Source organism: Leucopleurus acutus, assembly GCF_964270905.1.
Source record: "Leucopleurus acutus genome assembly, chromosome: 5".
Lineage (NCBI taxonomy): Eukaryota > Metazoa > Chordata > Mammalia > Artiodactyla > Delphinidae > Leucopleurus > Leucopleurus acutus.
This window is the reverse complement of record NC_139147.1, coordinates 39,856,398-39,878,437: the sequence shown is the minus strand read 5'-3', so window position 1 is coordinate 39,878,437 and position 22,040 is coordinate 39,856,398. Positions and strand designations below refer to the sequence as shown.

General features: G+C 39.2%; 1 protein-coding gene across 3 annotated transcripts in view; it reads left to right on the top strand.

Moving 5' to 3' along the window:
* Positions 1 to 4,184: 4,184 nt before the first annotated feature.
* VGLL3 (vestigial like family member 3) overlaps positions 4,185 to 22,040 on the top strand; it is a gene marked incomplete at its 5' end in the record, with an annotated part of 40,717 nt that continues 22,861 nt past the window's right edge. The window contains 2 exons of one of the 3 annotated variants that reach the window (XM_082839315.1): positions 4,185 to 4,310; positions 16,363 to 16,480. In XM_082839315.1, the coding sequence (XP_082695441.1) occupies positions 4,185 to 4,310; positions 16,363 to 16,480 (244 nt within the window). Of the gene's footprint in view, positions 4,311 to 16,194; positions 16,481 to 22,040 lie in introns of all 3 variants that reach the window. The other 2 variants (XM_082839314.1, XM_082839313.1) reach the window with 2 other exon arrangements.

Below are 22,040 nucleotides of genomic sequence, written 5' to 3'. Positions count from 1 at the left end.
TGAGCCATGGTCGCTGAGCCTGCGCGTCTGGAGCCTGTGCTCCGCAATGGGAGAGGTCACAACAGTGAGAGGCCCGCGTACCGCAAAAACAAACAAACAAACAAAAACACAAAAAAACCTGGCCTGGGTAGTTCACCCCACTAAATTCCAGCTGGAAAATTTGGAAATATTCTGGGAAAGTTGGTAGGTGAGCCCAAAAATATAATGACTGTAAACTTCTGACTCAGAAGAGTTGGGAACATTTAAGGTCATCTAAGTATTCTATTAAAACTATGGTGGCTGGGATAGAAAAGAGTAGGAGGATAAACACTGGATGGGTAGGCTTGAGTTCCACATCACTCAACCAGAAGATCAGTGGTGGAAACTGAGAGAAGAAAAAGAAGGTAAATGAGTAATTTTTGAGGAACTTGAGCTCAGAAGTGCAAATTATCAAGTTCCATCCCATCACTGAGTTATTCCAAGTAATTGTGACACCCACCTCTGCATGACAGATATGAAAATGAGTACACCAGTGGTTAGATCAAATTCTCTGGTGTGGGTGACTCATTATTGTCAAATATAATCGGCCCACATTTCCCCTCACTCCTTTTCCACAACTCAAGGTTCGCCAAAGGATAATCTCATCTAAAACCTCTTCTTATATGCATAGATGGATATGCACGAATAGGTACACGTACGCACACCCACATATAATGTATGCATGCATGTAGATTTACATATGTGTTTGTTTATAAATATTACTGTGGGTGATAAAGAACTGAACTAAGAGTCCAGAGACCTGGACACTTTGGTTTTAGTTCTGCCTTCATTTCCCTAGGAGATTTTAATCTGACCACTTGTTTGCTTACCTTTGAAAGAAGATGTTTTAGACTAGGTGATCTTTGTGATTCTTTTCTATTCTAAAACCCTAAATATCTACCGGGGGGAAGTAAGGCACATCTGTTCTCCTATCAGAACTCCAAATTAGCTCTCCTTAACAGGAATGATCCTACTTTTTATTAATGAGCAAACAAAGACTCCACCCTTTGACGGGTTATTTTCTCCTTCTGTTCTGTCTATGCTTCTTCTAGATTCTAATTCTGTCTAGGCAGAATTTATCTTCATTTTCTCATTTTCTTCCATCGCTGCAATGTGGAAATGAAGGGAGGTATCAAAACAAAGATATTGCATTATAGAAAGATTTTGCCAAATACCTCCAGACTTTTGAGTCCATGACTTACTAGGATCTGAGAACTACGTCTTTGTCATACAGTAAATATTTGCAGCATACTAGATAGAGGCTCTACGGGGCACAGGGAAGATACAGAAATTGGGGTATGAACATGTTCGATCTAGTTCTGCCTTTATTTTCTAAGTCAACAAATATAGCCTGAACACCTTTTAAATGTTAGATGTACAAGATATAAATGGTCTCAGCAATTGTCTAGTGGAGGAGACATATTGAGCACATAATTGTACAAAAAAAAATCAGTTACAGATATATTAAATTATCTGAAGATGAAGTTAGTGGTGTTAAGCGACCACACTTCTTCCTAGAAAGGGAGGTCTCAATTCAAATGGCTGAATGGACAGTTGGAGGAGATGGTGACATAGGTAGGGGCCAAAATTTGAATGTTAAAGAGTAGGGACTGTGGACTGTGGAGAGCTGCTGGGAAATTGGTTTTAAAAGAGGGTCAAGCATCATTACTTTGTTGGATTTGCAGGGGCTGGGCTGGAAAAGAATAGGAGGACAATTCGTGAAAAATGGATCAGAAGAGGGTTGAACTTGGGGCCTGGAAATCAGGTAGGTGCCTCTTGCGGGATTCTGGGTGAGAGATGCTGAGTGAACTAAGGATCATAGCAGCAGAGATAAGGAGATGAGCGGAGTCACTAGAAAGGTAAAAGTGTGGATGAAATGGACTCCAGGACCAAATGTGGGGACTGTGATGTTGGATGATTCCCAGATTTCCAGCTCAGCAACTAGGGTGGGAGTTTCAATACCTGAAATGGGGATTAAAAGAGGAGGATCGGGTTGGGGCTATGGGGAAAATATTAGTGCTACTACGACTGAGGTTCCTAATGAATATCTATGTGGAGCCATCCAGACAGAAACAGAATAGACGAATCTGGAACACAGAAGATGAGTATGACCAGTGGTTGTCAACTTGTGAAAAGGCAGTAAAATCATTTTAAATAAACTTGTATGTCTCTTACTGATTGGAATACTCCTCCATTACAAAGAGTACAAAGTCTAAACTGTGAAAGCTCTTAATAAATATTTTTTTTAAATTTTCAGTGGATGAAAGAATGAGTGAGTGAATAGGAGCTGCTGTGAGTAGCCAAGAGTTCCTATCCAATTACTATGGTTTGTATATTTGAGTGTATGAGTGAGGGCATGTGTGAGCGTATATGCATTTATATATTTGTGTGTCTGTGTGGTTATACATAGCCACATACACATTCATATAAAGTTTAACAATACAAACAATATATTAGTACTGTACATCTGCGTTAGTCTGCTAGGGCCACCATAACAAAATACCACAGGCTGGGTGGCTTAAACACAGAAATTATTTTGTCACAGTTTTGGAGGCTAAAAATCCAAGATCAAAGTATCCTCAGAGTTAATTTCTGGTGAGGCCTCTCTTCCTGGCTTGTAGACTGAGGCTTCTCACTGGGTGTCACAAGGCTTTTCCTCTGTGCCAAAGCAGACAGATCTGTGGCGTCTCTTCCTCAAAGACACCAGTCCTAGATTAGGGCCCCATCTTTATGACCTCATTTAACCTTAATTACCTTCTGATAGGTTTTGTCTCCAAATACAGTCTCAATGGGGGTTTGGCTTCAACACGTGAATTTTAGGGGGAACGCAAGCCTGTCCATTAACAACATCAGAACGTTTAACATCTAGATTAACTTCTCCTCAAAGGATAGTCTCTGTGAAAACAAAAGAGATTGTTCTGTGTCATATATAGGGGGAGAGATTCACTTGGTCAGAGAGTTTGCTTATTTATAAAATAAGTATAAATCTTTTCTGCTTTACCTCATTATATTGAAATACAATTATATTCCTAGGAACGAACTTTTCATTTCCGAGAGGATTGTAAACCACGTGCAAATAAACCTTTAAATAATAGCTGGATGGGTTTAATCGACTGTCACTGTCTGTTGCTCTATGGAAACCGGGCTGAAAAAGCCAGAAGAGGTTGACGTCCCGCAAGGGGGTCATACCATGAAGGTGTTAACTTAAAGCGGAGATTGCTTACGGAAAACCGCGTCGCATTCTTGGCACGTGCGCGCTTGCAATGAAGTTAACTTTCACTTACGGTTATATTAAATGTAGGAACCAATTCCAGCTCATTTTGCGCCTGCACTGTTTTACCTCCTAGTGCACTTGGCCTTCCTGTAGCCTTGGCCTCTAGTTTGGTGTTCCTTGTAAAAGCTCCTTGGGGCTGGGAAGCCCTCGCCCCAGCGCCCAGGTGACAGGAGATGGGGTGGGAACCCGCGGAGCTTTCAGGGCGTGGAACCTCTCTCATACCATTCCTTCCCTCCCACCACCACCCCACTGCCGGGAGGCGGAGAGAGCTTGCAACTTCTCTCCAATCCGCGGCCGGCCCTCCCCGAGGTCCCCCTGCTGGGCGACCGGGCCGCCACCGACCGAGTTGGAGGAACTTCGCGGAGCTCCGCGTCAGAGCCGGGAGAGGCGAGATGCTCCCCCTCCTCCCCTGCCGGCCCCCTCACTCTGCCCCCGCCTCCCGGTCCTCGCCCAGCCGGGAGCGCCGGTGATAGGACGAGCCCCGGGCGTGCATTGTGTATATGCAAACCAGAGCCCGGTTCCCCAGGTCTGTCCGACCCCGGCCGGGGCTGCGGCTGCGGCTGGCGCTGCCGTGGGCGCCGCTGCCCTCGCCCTCGCCCCGCACTGCCATGCTCCCGCCGCGCGGCGGGCCAATGCGTCCCCGAGTCGCTATATAAGCGCAGGCCAGGGGACACCCGGAGGGGCTGAAGATGAGGGTGCCCGCGCATGGGCCACCGCCGATTGCCAACCCCTCCCGAGCCCGCGCCCCGCGCGGAGCCCACGGCCGCCGAGGACCCGCCTTCGCCACAGTAGCAGCTGGGGCTGCGACAGAGGCGGAAGCTGCGGCGGCGCCTGTCGCACGAGCGCGTAGAGCAGCGGCCGCAGCTCCGGGGCCGCCGCTGCCCCGGCTGCCATGAGTTGTGCGGAGGTGATGTATCACCCCCAGCCGTATGGAGCGCCCCAGTATCTGCCCAACCCCGTGGCAGCTGCAACCTGCCCCACAGCCTATTACCACCCGGCGCCCCAACCTGGCCAGCAGGTGAGTCACCGACCGGGCAGCCTGCCGGGGGCGGGGGCGAGGGGCAGCGAGAGTATCGGTCTGGGGCTCCCAAGACGTCCCTCTGGGACGGGTGGCGCGGAGGATGCTCTGAGACTTGCGGGAGCGCCCTTGAACAGAAAGCCATCAGAAGAGAAGAGACGAGGCTTCGGGAAGGACGAGCTGCCAGGTGGACGGGTGGGGATTCCAAGCGAGGCATTACCTGGCTGGGGGCTTCAGTGAGCTCTTGTCACCGGCTCAGAAGCTATTCCTCATAGCCACCCTAGCTCTTAGGGCTCAGTTCTCTGAAGTTCACCAAGGGCATCTGTCTTAGGAGTATGTGAGTAAACTTCCTTTAAACCAAATATTTTGTTTCCTTTGAAACAGTGGAGTGTTTCAGGGTTTTCTTGATTAGGAGGATGAAATGTGTCACTGACATAGGGGAGGCTACCTGGACAGTGAGCCCATGGAATGACTTTTCTGGAATTTTTATGGTGGAACATGGGTCTTGTGTAATATCTGTCCAATGTTACTAGAAGTTCTCTGCAAAGTCTGTCATCTTCCATACTTAGGTGACAGAGATTATTCCCCAAATTCCTCATTCATTTTTAATTCCATCAAAGCACAGAGATGTTATGGTTCAGTCTGTTGGACAGAAGAACCCTCTCCTTTCCCAGCTAAGAGGTAACCTTGGGTCACTGGATGCTGAGTCTCCGCCATGCCAAGAGTGACTGAATGCTGTTTGATAAAAAGGATTCAGGAACTAGGGAGATGATAAAGTTCCTTTAGAAGGGAGAGTGGGGTTCTGGGGAATTAAGCACTAGGTACCCCTGGACGTTCCTCCCTGTTCGCCCGCAGTGTGTCAAGGCTTAGTTAGCGCTACCTAAAACACATATGTGAGCATGTGGCCAGGGGCTGTACCAAAATAGGGTCCTGAGACCCTGGGAATTAGGGTGGGTTGATTTAGTGAGACTTAAAAAAATATACATACACTGAGGTAGAGACACCTATCAGGGATCTAGATATGGTTCCGAAACTAACATCCACAGAATTTATTGATTGACATTTTTTTTTTTTTTTAGTTTCTTAAAAAACATATATTTTATTGTGGTCTTCAGGGTTTGGCTCTTTAATTAATCTGGCCATTTAATTTATTTCCCCTACCCCTGTCTCTTTACTAGATTTATTGTGCTACTCTTTGGAAAGAAATTATAACTTCTGTTTAGAATTTAGGGACTGAAATTCAGCTGATTCTGGAAGAGTACGTACTCTAGATTTATCTGCTGAACAGTATGAGCTTAACCAGGACAACTAGGGCAAAAGAGGAAGGAGTCCCACTTTCTAGCTATCTTTTTTTTTTTTTTTTTCTTCATCATCTTCAGCATTTCAAAGCAAGATTACTTTTAGGGAGGGGGATGGGAAAACATTTTGTAATTTGTGAGCATGGGTGACAGGTTAAAACATTTTATTTTGGTTATGCTCTTTTTCTTTGGTTTTAATATAAAAGATATAAGTAATGGAGGAAACCATTTAAGTCCAAGTCAGGCAAGTGATGCAAAGAGACGCTGGATATCAATTTTCTGTGTTTTATGAACACTGTGTCCCAGATGAACCACCCTTTTCTTCTTTACTTTCTTCCATCTCAGAGACTGTAGAGGCCTTAAATTATCAATTGGAATGTGGACGAGCAACAGCCTCAAACTTTACTAAACATTCAGAAAGGTATTTTTCCCCTTCAAAAATAACTTTAGCAGAATAGTTGTGAATAAGGTTTTATTTTCCAGAGTTGTGAAAATAGTTCCATTCAAATACGAATCGCTAGTGGGGGTTAGGATTGGAATACTTTTTTGAGCTAGAAAATAAAATTCGGTATCAGAAACATTATAAATAACTAATCATGAAATTTAGCTTTCAATGAAAAATAACTCCAATACCTTACCTAACTTTTGCAGTTGCCCCGAAACTCAGTTGCCAAATCGCATTCCTTTGCTAAGACCGTCAACAAACCAAAAAATGAGCTTTTCTTTTTCACCTGAATTGTCCACCTCGATGAGTGGCACCTATTTGTAAATAGTGATCAATTTCTGCTATCCTTTGAGCTTCTGTAGATATTGTTTAAGTAGATGTTAGGCTGAGTTGAACTGAAGAACTTAGTTGAGAAGTGTGCTGGAAATTTTCATGTTGCTTTTACTACACTGGCTTGTTGGAGATTGCTTTTTTGTCAGGTAAAGCAACTATTTGACTATATAACTGGCTATAGCAAAATAAAAAGACAGGAGTGTAACTACTGTACTTTTACTGTCAGGGGTTTATTTTGATGCCCTATATTTTCTGTTGGAAAACAGAGTAAATCAGGAAATTCTTATCAGGCTGACAGCATTTTTAGACTATGTGGTGCGTGGGTGAAGTGGGACTAATATTGACTTGGCCCCAACGTAGTCATCTGAGAATACATATTTTGGTTGTTTTCGCATTCCATAAGGTTTTATCATTATTATCCATGAAGATTGTTTTCTCCGTACGTGGGAAGTGACCCCTAATAGCATCTTGCCTGGGAGACAAAAACAAGGGCTACGAGTCCTACTGTATTTGAAAAATTGACTTGTTGAGGACAGGAAGCAGAAAAAGTGATAGAGTTACAAAGTTTAATGGTCATTTAGAAAATGTTAGAAAAGAGAGCATTAAAGTTTTGTATCACTTCTGTATTTTCAATTATTGTAGTGTATCTTTGAACTGATTTTTTCCTCAAGTCCATATAGCTCTATAGTCCTTGTAAATTATTATCTCATAGTGGTTTATTATGATAGATTTTAAACATAGGTATATTTTCCTCTTAATGCATGATTATACACCAGAAGTTCTTTTTTAAATAGTAGAACTTAATGCTCCAGGCACATGTATTCGCAGCTTTCCACCTAAAAGTACAATGTGATTTTGTGTAATTACAAGTGTAAAAGGCACTTGGAATTTTGTTTCATTTTTTAATTGAACATATTATAAATCATAGGTGGGTAATAGGTTAGTACCTTAAAAACAGTGAACTGTGTATACATCAGGCTGCATTGCAGTGTGTTACTTAAGCATACAGTAGGCTAAGTGAATAAAAGTAAAATATAAATATACCTAAAGAGTCAGTTTTAGAGTCCCTGACGTTAATTCCTAGAAATTGCGTGGCTGTGCATAAATCTAACAGTGTGCTTTATAGAGCCAGGATTTGCTTAGGGATCTAAGGTCTCTGGTCCCTGTGCCCACCATCTCTTCATTGCTTGAATGCATCAGTCCCTACCCACTCCTCAGGAGAACTCTCGACTTAGTCTCTCAGCACGTGCTCCAAAGGCATGATGACACTGCAGAACGTGTACAGAAAGGAATGCGTTTGTATCCCAACAGTGACAGTAGGAAAAAAAGAGAAAAAAAATTCAAAATATGTGTCAGGAAAAATTGAGGGAAACAATCATAAATTCGCTTCATACCCCATAGATTCCTCATCTTAAATGCAGACAATCTGTCATCTAAAATCTCCCTCCCCCCATATTTTCATAATGTTAACATTAGGGAGATACTTAAAGCAAAGCTTTCAGAACTGGATGAGCTCTTAGGTGAGGTGATGAAAGCAGAGGAGAACAATCGCCCCTTCTCTCATTGTGCATAGGAGTTTTTAACAATCACACTTCGGGCTTCATATAAGTTAGAGCATATTGACGCTGCTCTCTTCAAGGGTGACAGCTGGGTGAATATGCATGCATGCTTTCACTTAAGAGAATTAAAAGTCCTGGGAGGCAGAACTTCAGTTCTAACTTTGTAAGGAGTTTTTCGAACTCTTTGTCTGGACTCTGCCACCTTGGTTAGGTCATAAAATCTGAGATTCTGTTTGTTAGGAAAAAACCCTGGGAAAACATACTTCAACCCCTCCTTTTACAGATGGGGAAATGCATGTTTATAGGGCTGAAATGCCTGGCTAAAGATTTCAAAGCTAATTGGTGACAAAATTAGGACCACTGGATCCCCTGCTCCCCAGCAGAGCATCTTTCCACCATACCATGCCGTCTCCCAAGATTTTTTTTTTTTTTGCTATTGCACAATAGGCTTATTTCTGTCTTTAGTGCTCCAAATCAACTTTTTGATAAAGAAGATTAATATGCAGTAGATTCTTTGGCCTTGGAGCTTGAAATTCTTTCCAAGTCCTTGGTAGTGTACGTTTTTAGTTTAGGCATTCCAAAGTTGTTTTGCAAGCATTTGTATTATGCTAATGACTTTTGCTATCCGTGTTGCATCCTTTGCTGATGAAGCAGAATATCCACTTAGCAAATGAACATGTATTTATTTGAAAATAATATGCAGGAAGTGGTATTAACAGTCAGCTTTAAGTGCCTCATATATCATTGCTGTTCCAACATAAGTTTAGATTTATTAAGAGGAAAACATACAATTACATTCTAAATAGTTTCAATACACAGTCCACTTATTTAAGTTGGAGGATATAATTTTCTTGCAACTGTAAGCAAGGACTTAAGTAGATTTATAAGAATTCATACAGGACTTCTTTGAGAGAGAACAGCCCCTCTGATTCCAAACTACACAAAGTAACTTGACTGTAGAGACTTAGAAGCTTCAAGTGCCCCAGAGCTTTATGCTCCCAATAACTTTCCAGCCAGAAAATTCAAAGCTAGAAGGAAAATTAAACTTTGAAATAACTAAACTGAACTGTTGTCTCTGGCAGTCAACCAGAATGGAGATTACAATACGGATAGTAAGGGCAGGCTTGAAATCCATAAAATCATGTGCAGTGAGGCTACATTCACCAGAAAAACCAAATGCCGGGACAAGGAAGCATTCTGTGGAAATTTAAGTGAAGGATATTTTCATTCAACGCAAGGAAGTCCTACTTCACTTAGCGCTTGGTAAAGTCTCACATCTCAGAGTTGGAGATGATGGGAACATGACTCATAACAGTGGAAATGAGAGGGATCAGTGGGTAGAACGATCCTGCACGGTGCTTCCTTGGACAACTACAGAAGAGATGCTGTGTTGACCCGGTTGGGCAGTATGTACATTTCTGTCTTGTGTTTTTCTGTGCAAAGGGGATTGTCAATAAGACTAAAAATATTATGCGCAAGATGCCTAACGCAGATTCTAAGGCGAACTCGAGAGTTAAGTGACTGCCATTCTAAAACCCGGCCACTTAACTTGAATCCCATCAGCCCTATTTCCAACTGGCTTTAAAAAGAAATCTCAAAACTGATACATCTAGTAATACATAACAATTTAAGGTATTGTCTCTAGAAAAACATTTTCATTCAAGAAACAAAAACTCTCCAATACTTGAATTTCAGACTCTGGCAGAGATAGTGGAGGAAATAATTTTGGTCAAAACTTTGCACTGACTCTTTTAAAAAGCACGTCTTTCAGCAGCTGGTTTTCTGCTTTAACTATTCATTTAGGAAGACCCTAATAGTGACTTGAACCATTAGACCCAAACGTCTGTTGCTAGAAGCAAGTCATGAATGCCATATTTATAGATATTTCAGTGGATACCAGATTTATTTCAGTAATTTACAAGTATGGTCTGAAACGGGATAACTGAACTATTTTTCACTTGTCTCATACTTCAGTAGAGAAAAAAGAAAAAAGAAAAAAAAGAAAACAAAGAAAAAGGAAAGAAAAGAAAGGAAGAAGGGCCTAAACCGAACAGGTGTCCTTTCCTCTTAAAACTATGTTGTTTTAGTGTGCAAAAACACTTGTCCTTGGGGGATGGGGTGGGGATATTTGAAGGATGCCTCCTTTCTGGTTACTGTGAAGATAGCTAAAGGAAGTACCCAAACTAGTTCCTAGGAATTGGGCTAGATGACCTATGTCTGAAAATAAATTAGTCTTCAATGATCTGTAGGGTTTTTTTGACCAGTGTCCTGACAAATCAGAAAAGGCAGCCAACGTAAGAAACAAAATTAAGTGTGAGTTTGTCTAGAGCTCCAGCATGTTGCTTATTAGCCTACAGAGTTGGACGAGACCTCTGAGATAATGAAGTCAGAATTCCTCATCTTCAGAAGAGAAAGCTGAGGGCCAAAGGTTTCGGTGCCTTACCCAGATTCATGGACTAGTTTTGGTCAAATCCCCTTAACCATTCCAGTTCTCTTTCTACTGTGTTCCCTTTCCATCTGGGCTTCTTTAGAAGCAACAAAAGCAATTAGTAACTCACCTAGTGTTACCCTCTTACTTTTCTCATTTTAAAATTTTTGAATATTAGCTACTTGGAGAAATTAGACAATTAGCCATGTGGATAAACCTGGAGGTTCTCTTTCTTTACCATTTTCCTTACAAGCCTCTCTCAACTGCTTCGACTTTCATTTTTGTACCTCCGAGCCTTTGCACAATGACTGACACAAAATAAGAATTAACTGGCAATTCGATGACTAACAGATAAATTTTAAAAAGTGAAATCATACCCTAAATCTAGTAATAGGATTATGTAAACATACCAGAAATTTATACATCAGAAACTGTTGTTTCATTCAAAGCAGTCAGTTTGAGAGAGAACACATACCCTCATGATGCGATCATTGCTTAAAACATTTTGGGAATGCAAATTTTGAAATTCTCAGCCTGTGGCACATTTTTTTTAACATCCTCAAAACTGGAAAAATTTCATCCTTTGAGGGGATGGGTTTGATTTCTTTTTTGATAATGACCAGAATCATTGAGTGGCAGGTGTGCTCAAAAATAGCTAATATTATTTTTGGTTTGCTTTTCCTACTGTTAAGAAAAATAAAAAAAACAAAAAAAAGCAAACAAACACAGAATCTCGAGGTCTGAGTGTGTCTAGTAAATTGGCTCCACTCACATTTCCAGAATAGGATTTCCAGAAAAATTGTATTTTGTATCTGACTTGCCAAGGGGACAACACATTTCTAGATATAGAAGGGCAGGTTCATCTAGATATACATATATTTTGAAGAGCACTGCATTATTTAATAGCCATATCTTCGATATGTTTACATCCCTAGTTTTTAAGTGTTATAAATAACTTTAGACTTTCTTTAGTTAGCATATGATGCCACGCTGACTGTGGGCTTCTATTTGTTTATACAGTTAAACTAAGTATTATATAGAGACTCATTTTCTTTAGTCTGTTTTCTTGTCAGATGCTTTGTTGTCAGACAGAAAGAGGTTCTAATCCCATCCTTGCCATTTACTAGTTAGATGATGTGGCCAAGTAAATCAGTTTTTGCATATATACATTGAGAATAATTATTTGGACAAAATATTTGTGTATGTGTGACAGTTAGTGAAATAAAATATATCAAAGGTCTGTGAACTATCTTCCTTATCCTGACCCACCTTCCCGCAACCTGATTCCTCCTCCTCCAAATAGGCCAAGGACCAAAACTTCAAGTCTCTCTGGGATAGATTTAAAAATCTGTTATTCGGGCTTCCCTGGTGGCGCAGTGGTTGAGAGTCCGCCTGCCGATGCAGGGGACACAGGTTCATGCCCCGGTCCGGGAAGATCCCACATGCCGCGGAGCGGCTGGGCCCGTGAGCCATGGCCGCTGAGCCTGCGCGTCCGGAGCCTGTGCTCCGCAACGGGAGAGGCCACAACAGTGAGAGGCCCGCGTACCGAAAAAAAAAAAAAAATCTGTTATTCAAGTAAATTCGGAAAAATAGGATCAAAGAGTAACACACTGCTTTATGGGCTTTATAGTTTTGAAACATTGACTATGGGCTAGTGGTCCTTTCTTACAGGCTCTAACCATGTCTCTCGGGATGAAAGAATCATTGCATTTAGAAAAGATAGCCAGTAGAAAAAAAAAAAAAAAAGCTGTTTCCAAATATCCAATGATTCATTAAAATACTTTTTTTTCCTTAGAAAAAAAGTTTCCACATATGCACAGTAATCATTTGGCATTTTCTAGGCTTAAGCCTTGGGAAGTTAGTGGTATTTGGCTCCTGACATGGAAGTCTTTCTCTTGTCAGACAAATCCTTTCCCCGGCACATTCCTGTGCGAGTTTGTTTCTGTTGTGCCTGATGGCAGGCTGTGAGGTGTTTGGGCATGGTTCGCACTGCCTAGGCTAGGCAGACTCCTTCACACTGCTACTTTCAAGTCTTTCTGAGTTAATTTTAACTCTGTGCCTGTTAACTCGGTCACTGTTTCATCTAACTCAAGGGTTCTTTTACCTGAAGGAAATTTGTCATTACTCTGCCATGGAGGATGAGCCAGTTAAGGTGCATTCAATAAACCAAATTGTAGTCTTTGAAATTCCTTCTGATGACTTCTTTTTGTTAATAATTCGTAAGTGTCTAGTAAGAAAAATATGAATACTTCTGACAGATTGGGCTATTTTTAGGGTGTGATAGTGCATTTTGAGAAAAATATGAACCACATTGCTTTTCAGCATTGGTTCAGGAAATCTGGGTTCTGATGATTTGAGGTTTATTTTCAAGTTTTAAATTTTATATATTACTTTCAAGAATGAAGATAACACTAGGGAAGTTTCATTCCAAGGAGCAAACACCAAGTAAATACAGAATATGGCAACAGTGTACATAAATAACATACTTAGTTTTTTTTTGAAAAAAGGCAAAGGATTGATTTACAGTCACAAAAGCACAGATAACAGAAGGCAGTCGAGGCTTAAGAGTCATTGGGGAAGGAGATTAGGATAGTGTGAATGTTAGCATATGGATCAATTGCTGTTTAAATTGTGTGTTCCCATTTTCTTCATGCTCACACTTGATGTTTAAAAAATGTATGTAAATTCAGTGTTGCCATTTTAGAAGGCTATCAGGCTGTTTGGATGCTTTAGAATTCTTATTTTAACCAGTGATGTTGATGGTGTGGTCATAAATGCTCCTGTGTGTTGTAAACGTAAATATTTAAATGGGTACGCTAAAATTTGTGAAAATTGATGCAAAATGCAAGAGGGGGGTGAGAAATATGCTTTATATCCTGCCCATTGGTAGCTATATCATAGGCTCCTTTTTTATTTTATTTTTTTGATGGTCTCCAGCAAATTTATTTAACTAGTAGAAGACCTGCCTCAAAGAGCTGGGAGAGAGAAAAAAAAGTATATTTTATAAGCATCCTCCCAAAATGTATTTAAATAGAGGAGTCAATATAGATATTTTTATAGTACCACGGGTATTTGAAAGGACTATTTCAATATATACTTATATAAATGCATATGTGTATATATAGATATATATTACATATATAGGAAATATAAAGATTATAGGGAATCAGTGCATCCGTTGACAGAATTGACATTTAGAAAATAGACTCATAAAAGGTATTTTGACACAATGGAAGATTTTGCTTAATTTTTTCCCCATTTCATAGTGAAAAATGTATAACTTATTTGTATCCAACTACTCAGCAATTGGTTAAAAAAGAATAACATAAAATTATATAGCATTTAGAAAATTGTGTAATCTTAAATTGACTGAAAATCTATGGTTTAAATTCAACTGCCATAATGTAAAAATTAAGAAATTTTATTGATACCATTATTGATCATAATACTATGCTACATTTGCATACAAATGGAGGCTATATTTGCATTTGATTTGCAGTTCTCAAATCTTTCACATATATATAACTTTAATTTTATTTTATCTAAGAATCAATTGCTAATTGGGATAAAATAAAAAAATTGTCTTTCTTTGGATAATTAACATAGCCAAGGCTCTTTCATTTAAGGAATAAGCATTAAAATTAAACAAATTAAACAAGTAGATGCAAAGCCTGACGCTCACAAACTGATGCTGCACTGGACGTTAATGAGAAAAAAGAAATCGGTTTAATAGATAATACTTAACACTTAAGGCAGTGAAGCCACTCTGTAGATCAGTTTTAATCTTTTTCCCAAATAAAAACAGTGCTTCTTTCTAATATGCCTGAATATTCGGCAGAGTGTGTGTATTTGCTTAAAATGGTATAACTTCGGTAAATGCACATGTGCCTGGAGAAGCAGTACTGTGATTTGACTAATAAATAGTAATATTCATGTAACTTTATAATGGAATTTAAAGCCAGGAGTAACTGTAGAGGTCAGTTAGTTCAATCTTTTCATTTTATACATAACGTATATTACTACGGTGTTTTTTACTATTGAAGTTAAACATAACCATGTTCAAATCTGAGCAGAACAGATTGTAAGAATTTTATAACCACTCAGTCATTACAATCACCTATTCATCAGCAAGGCATATTCACTCACAGGGAATGAATCATCTATTCATCAAGAAGCGATAACCATACTGACACAGATTTCAAATAAAAAGGGAGATACATATAGTGTGTGTGTATATATAGCAGCCCTAAATAATAAGCAGCAGCTTGTAATGTGCCTGAACATTTCAGACCCTACCTCACACAAGAACAACATATTCATTGCTGGGGTTCAGTTTTCCGAATGAGGCATTTATAATTTGGGGCTACAGATTTGGGGGCTAGTAATTACCACTAGAAACATTGAGTCTTGGTTATGTGTTTTGATAACATTTGCCAAACTATGTGCTTACTGACTATTCTAGAATGATTTATTTTTTTCTACTGACATTCACTTTCCAACATGCAGTTTTTTCTGAAATAAGAAAAATGGTCTGACAAAGGGTCAGGTTTTGTAGGTATACAGATGATAGGATGCTCATTTTGTCATTAAGATAATGAGTTTTATAGCTTTTTAGCATTATTTTCTTATATATAATTTGCACTAAAGTTGTTGATTATAAAAATGATATGGGCTCTACGAAAAATATTTGGAAATATTGAAAATAGGAATAAGAAAATAACAACCAACTACAAGCTTACTACCCAGAAAAAGAACACAAAGCATAACATTTTGGTGATTTTTTTTTTCCGCACTAGATATCCCTCCCCTGCCCTCCTCTGACACATACATGTACACACATATGTACATTTGTGTATTTTTATTATGCATTCTGGGTCCATCACTTATAAGCTCTGTGACCTTTGGCAAGTTACTTCACTCCTCTGTGCCTCACTTCTTCATATTTAAAATATGGAGAGTAATGATAACCACATTATAGAATTGTAAAGATTACATGGGGTAATAAAGAGTATCAGTCATAATATAAACTATTACTAGAGCTACGATTTTATGTTTTGAAAACATTTTAAAATTACCAAACCTTTTTCATTTTGATTTAAAAGCCATCCTAGCCATTGCTAGTATCTTGTATTATTTTCAGCAAGTCATCATAATACCTTTTTTTCCCCTTTTATGATAATGGTGGTAAGTGGAACATCTGAAAAATATGTTCCATGCAAAATGGATCTTCACACAGACTTATTTTGTCATTTTAGTTTGATTTTTGAGAAATGAGTTCAGCACATCTGCCAAATCCTTTTATAAGATGCTACATTCCTGTTTTTATTTTAGTGTATTTCATTTATGAAAAAATCTTTTCTTCTCCACCCCTCCCCCAGACAGTTAGGCCTACCATCTCCATTCCTCCCTGTCCCGAACTATAATGTTGCTGTACATTAAATCTGTAAAATAGAAAAGGGAACAAAAATGGAAGGGCTGTGTCACTTTCTTTTTTTTTTTTTAAAGTCATTCTCCTTTTGGTATATCTAAATTAAGCAAAAAAAAAAAAAAAGCCTGCCTTTCACAGTCTGAGAATATACCATTGGATAATGGACATTTTTTTTTTTTGCCAAATTTGAAATAGCAAAGTCTTTTTTTTCAGGGTGGGAAGCAGAAGGCTGGTTTGGGGAAGGGGAAGGTGGAGTAAAGCAAATGAAGAAGAATCAGTTTGTGAACATATGTTAATGTTTAGTTTTTTTTTTTTTTTTTAGTGAAAAGTTAACTCGTTAATGCTTTTTGTACAAACTGTCTTTGATACTGTGTTTTGTTTATTCCATCCCAGAAGAAGTTAGCGGTATACAGCAAGATGCAGGACTCTCTGGAAGTCACCCTTCCCAGCAAACAAGAGGAGGAGGAGGAGGAGGAGGAGGAGGAGGAGGAGGAGGAGAAAGACCAGCCTGCCGAGATGGAGTACCTTAACTCTCGCTGTGTCCTTTTCACTTATTTCCAGGGAGACATTGGGTCAGTAGTGGATGAACACTTCTCAAGAGCTTTGGGCCAAGCCAGCACCCTTCATCCAGAATCTGCCATTTCAAAAAGCAAGATGGGGCTAACCCCCTTATGGCGAGGTAAGAATTCCAAAGCAGATGCTCTCCAGGGCACTGGCTCTGTTTCGCAACCGTCTGTACCAGGTTCCAGCTGGAGACTTGCCCCTGGAGGACGGATATCCACTCGCTTTTTAATTTTTAAGGACAGCAAGGAATTTCTTTCAGACAAACAGCTGGATCAGTTTTGTCACATGTGGAATGCAGGGTTGGAAAGGATGCAGTCACACCCCTTAAATTCCTCGTGGAAAGTAGTGATGCAACTGGCCTGAGTTCATAGTGGCAGGATTGAGCTGCGAAGCACCATTCCTTAAGCCCCAATGGCCCAATTTGGATCTCTAAATAATAGGCGTGCCTGGATCAGTGTTTAAAAATTAGCTCTTGCTCATTCCACGAGGTGCTACGTGATGACATAGCAGAGGTCTGAGTCTGACCCAGGAATACATACTTTGAAAGCCTTTTGTGTTCTCTTGATGGCTTTCTCTGTCCTGCTTTGTTGTGATGTTAACTCTTTGTAGTGTACAACCCAGACATTATTGACTGTATCTCCCTGGTTTAAGCTATTTTTTTTTTAACTCAGTAAAGCAAAGCAGTAGATTGGGCTTCCTCTTCTTTATTTCCCTCTATATAGAGGTCACAGAGAGGTGTGTTTGAATCTGATTTCTGACTCACAGAAAATGGTCTGATGACAACTTAATTGAGATAATTACAACATTAGAGAAAAAACAATCCATCATTCCAATGGTAGTTTTAAAGAAATATGAATGTTTCTTCTGAACTCACCTGGTTCTAAGAAGAATCTAGTAAAATGGTTCTCAAAGTGTGGTTTCCAGGACCAGGAACATGTGCATCACATGGGAGTTGTTAGAAATGCAAATTCGTGGTCCGAGCCCCACACCTACTGAATCAGAAACTCACAGGTAGAGTACCTTGTGTTTTAACCAGCCCTCCCAGGGATGCAGGTGCAGGCTCAAGTTTGATAATTGTTGATCTAGTGCTGCTAAAAATCACAGATTGCAGCCCCCTTATTTGGACCTTCGAATCAGACAGAGGCTCCAGAGGGAGGCTCTGGGAATCACTGTAATAAGTGCCCCATGTGATCCTATGGTGAGGAGAGGCTGGCCACCAGTGATAGGTCACCTGTGGTAGGTCACCTGTGGTAGGGGGCAAGTGAGAGGTGATGAGTGGTCGGTCCCCTCTCAGCATCAGAAGAATGGTTCTTTCTTGTCTGCCTGCCTTTCCTTCCCTTTTCTCTCCTCCCCTCCCCTTCTCTCTTTTCACCATCCCTCCCTTCTCTTCTCCTTTCTGATAAGAAATATGAACAACATTGACATACACAGTGACTTTAAAGAGGAAGGTGGAATCCATATTCAAGTGACCTAGACCTTGGTAGAGGTGAATTGGGAAGCATACTGCTTATTTGATTAGTAATTATGGACTTCCCACAAGAACTGAGAACTTAGTCCTCGAAACCCTAAGATGCTAATAGAACCAACAATGTCCTATTTGATAGCACATTGTGAATACTTTTAATAGCTTGTGGAGGGTGAAAATAGGAAAACTTCAGTGAATTAGCTGGCTTTAATAAATAGTTTGATATATCAATAATAAATCCTATCATGACAATCAGTCCCAGGAGAGTAATAAATGCAATGCCTAATTCTTTTAGCATACTAGCATATGCAACCCAGTGATCATTTAACTTGGAATATAGGAGCAAAAGCCCCAAATTATAGAAAGATGTAAGAGTGATTGTCTAAAGTATCATAACCATAATAGTTTTAAGTGAGGTGTTGTGTAAATGCAAAAACTCTACATGTCAGTGTTTTTCCTATAATCTGCCTGACTGAGTGGAGAGGATCTTTGGAAGGCTGTCAAATTTCAGTATAGAAAGTGTGGATAATGGTAACGTTTTAGTAAGTATTATTAGAATTTTCTTGGCATTATCTTACATCTGGCCTTCAAATCTATCTCCCGTTTCATTCATTGACTTATGCAGCGAATATTTATTAAGGTCCTACTATGTTCTAGGTAGTGGGAATATAGCAGTGGACAGGAGAGTCTAAGCTTCTATACTCAATGGAGCTTGCTAGTGAAAGAGACAGGCAATATATATATAATGAGATGCAAGGTATTATTTTACTTAGAGTGATAACAGATGGTCTCTCTAAGACTTACATTTGAGCACAGACCCGAAGGAAATAAGAGCGCTTCTTATCACACAAATATCTAGGGGGAAATTATTTAAGGCAGAGGGAACAGCCAGTGCAAAGGCCCTGAGGAAGAATTGAACTTGAGTGTTCAACGAGAAGCTGAAATACTAGTGTGAATGGAATGAAAAGAAGAGGTGTAAGTAGAGACCAGAATTTTTAGAGCTTTGTTTGTTAGTTTATCAGAGTAGCCCAGGCAAACACAGCATGCTTTTCAATTTCCATCTCTTCCTTTTCCACTGAGACTGTATATATCCTATCTAGTTAACTCACATCGTTTTCCCCAATACTCAGGATAATGCATTTCTATGTGAAAAATATGGAATATGAATTGAATGATCAAGTGATTAAATTAGATGAACCAAGTTCATACTATGTACCCAGGATTAGAAAATAAAAAATGTCCTTAATAGACTTAATAGAGAATTTATTAGTAATAAGTTGTATGCAATCTTTGGGTACAGTTTTCTTATTTATAAAATAAGGGGGTTGAATTAAGTGGTTGTTGAAATCTTTTTTTTTTTCTGTGAAGTTCTATGATTTCAAATGTATTACTTACTTTCCACTTGTGAATAAAACTTTGCCATAGTTGTTTCTAATTGTGAATTAGTGTTTTTAGTTAAGTATACATAAGTTGGATAAGATTCATATGAAATCTACAAAATGTAATTAAGGATTTAGCAACTATTGAATATGTTAAAAAGAAGTATAATAAATTGAGATTCCCATGTCTAGTTAAGAGAGTTGCTGGAAATATTGTATTAATTGCCAAAGCAACACAGGTTTGCATAATGCAGTCTTTGGTTGGCTTATGTTTGTTTTGGGTTCAAGTTTTGACCTTATTACTGCCTGGTTGCAATGTTATCTTTGAGTAATTCTCAAAGTCTCCCTGAGATTAACTTCAACTATAATATGTGTTGATTAATACCCATCTCCTAGGGTTGTTGTAAAGATATTTTGATAATATATATGAATTATTTGGCATAGGGCTTGATGCAAGGCACTGACTGAAGGTCAGATGCCTTTTCTCTCTTCCTTAAGTAAGTTTCCATTCATTTGGCACATAGAAAACCAACCTTGGATCTTTATTCAGAAAACTGTTTTCTGGGAGTTTGTATTCCTGGCAAAAATACAGTGTTTTGGACATACTAAGTACTCAAGGCTATTGACAATGTTGATGGCCGTGGCAATAATACTTTAGGAGGAGCTGCTGACCAGCTGTATTAAATTAAAGGGTCTAATTTATGGCATGAGGTTTTTACAGTGCTACACAAGTGCTACAGTACTTCAAAGGAATTTAAAACTGAATTATGTTTGGTTGCAGAATGTATTTCCACAGTAAATCTTTAGGCAAATGATAGAGTGTCAGCTAATGATGGAACAGCGGTCATACGTTGCGTCTGTATCTTGATGGAGTTAGGAAAGTTCTCTTTAAACATTTTGCAGCTTTGAGGCAAGCAGTTGACAGTAAATATTTGTACTTTATTTGACATGACATCACAACGACTACCTCTTCTCGCATTATATCTCCTCATGGATTGAGTAGGGCTTCTCAATTAAGAAAACCTAATGAATCTGACTGTCTCCTTATCCCATCCAATAGAAGCATCGGCTTCAAATATGTCTATTCACTGACCTCAGTGCTTAAGTGTTATTACAGAAAGTGTGTGTGTGTGTGTGTGTGTGTGTGTGTGTGTGTGTGTGTGTGTGTGTATGTAGGGAAAGCGAGTAGTTAAGTCAAGACATAGACAAATATGTCACTGGCTTGAAAACTATGCTGAGTGGTAAACTTGATATACTTTTTCTTCTTGTAGTTGAAAAGTAAATGTTTTCTGCATGACTGATCTATATCTGTCTTCTTGGAGCAACATTCTCCTAAGAAAGCCCTCTCAAAATGAGCATTAAACTTAGCAAAGAGGAGGAAGGGGAGAGAGGGCCTATCTCCTGGGCCGACTGAGACAGGGACGGAGAGAGTTGGGCGGCATCTCTAAGAGGCACTGGAAGTAATCGCTGCTGGGAAGCTTAGAACAAACACGTGGGAGGAAATTGAGGCCTGGTTTATCTCATTGTCCTGCCTCCAAGGAGTAGGGCAGCTGACAGCACCCCTTGAAACTCTCACTTTAGAGTCACAAGGCCCATTTTTGAGCAACTCTAGAACAAAATACCTGGAGGGCAGTCTTTTGATACAATGGTAATGCTTAATGCCTGAGTGACAGAAAACACTGGAACACGTATCGTTTCACCTCTGACCCAATGAGTTATTTTTATGGGAAACAGAACAAGAGGAAGGGAATTAAAATTAGAGCGAGGGCCCTCTAGGTTGAGAATGGAGTAGCAGTTTTTTTCACTGAGGTTAATAAAAAGGTGAATGTTATCTTTTAACATGGATGTTTTCAATCAGTATTTATTCTAAGAATATGTTTTCTGGAGATTTTTAAGATGACTTAAGATAGAGGTTCTACAACATTTTATGGTCCTATTTTTCCTTTTAATATAGTTTTCTTTTTTTTTGTCAAAATTAGGTAACAAAATATTTATTTTTTAAAATTATATGTTGAATTTTCTCTTGCATAAAGTGTTTGCCCTTAGGTTGTTTTTCAGAGGCATTGAAGTTTAATGTCAAAAGTATCCCAGCTACTGTGAAATTGAAAGAACCACCTGATGATCCATGTTAAAGTCTTTTATGTCTCTAAGACACATTTCTGCTAAAAACCATGCCAGTGGGATTACTGGGTATGCTTTGAGTGGATTGTATGAGACAATTTCTTTTTTTCTTTTTTTGTTGTTGTTTAGAAATAAGGGTGTGTATGCATGTGTAATATTCTTTAATCCCAAATGCAAACTGAACCAAAGTATATTTAGACTTTTTGTACATGTTAGACTCAGTGTTAACGTCATCCAAATATCCAGTATCATTGAGCCCAGAGTCACCACAGAGTGTGAATATCGCGTAGTTCTGAATTGCTAAAAAGTAATATTGCATGGAAATAGCGTGTGCAGTTTTTCATAAGCTTTTTCATCCAAAAAAATGTGGCTGTGATTAAATACTTGTAAGCAAAGAGTCATGTAATGAAAAAATTTACACACATATGAAATAAGCACACTGATTCCCAGGCATGAAACAAAGACTATCATCTGTTTCTTTGTATCAAGAATTTCTTTTTTAACAATCAAGATACCAGATAGTGGTTTTGAAATGTAGACTTGTCCATAAACATTTTCTGTTCAATATAGTTTCATTTACTTGTAGACTGCAACATTATTTTTGAAAAGAGCTGCATAGATCTCTGCAAACTTTGTTAATCTCAGGAGACATACTGACTGGGAAAATATTAAGTTGCTTCTAATTTGATTTTTCCCTGGGGCATTTTAAA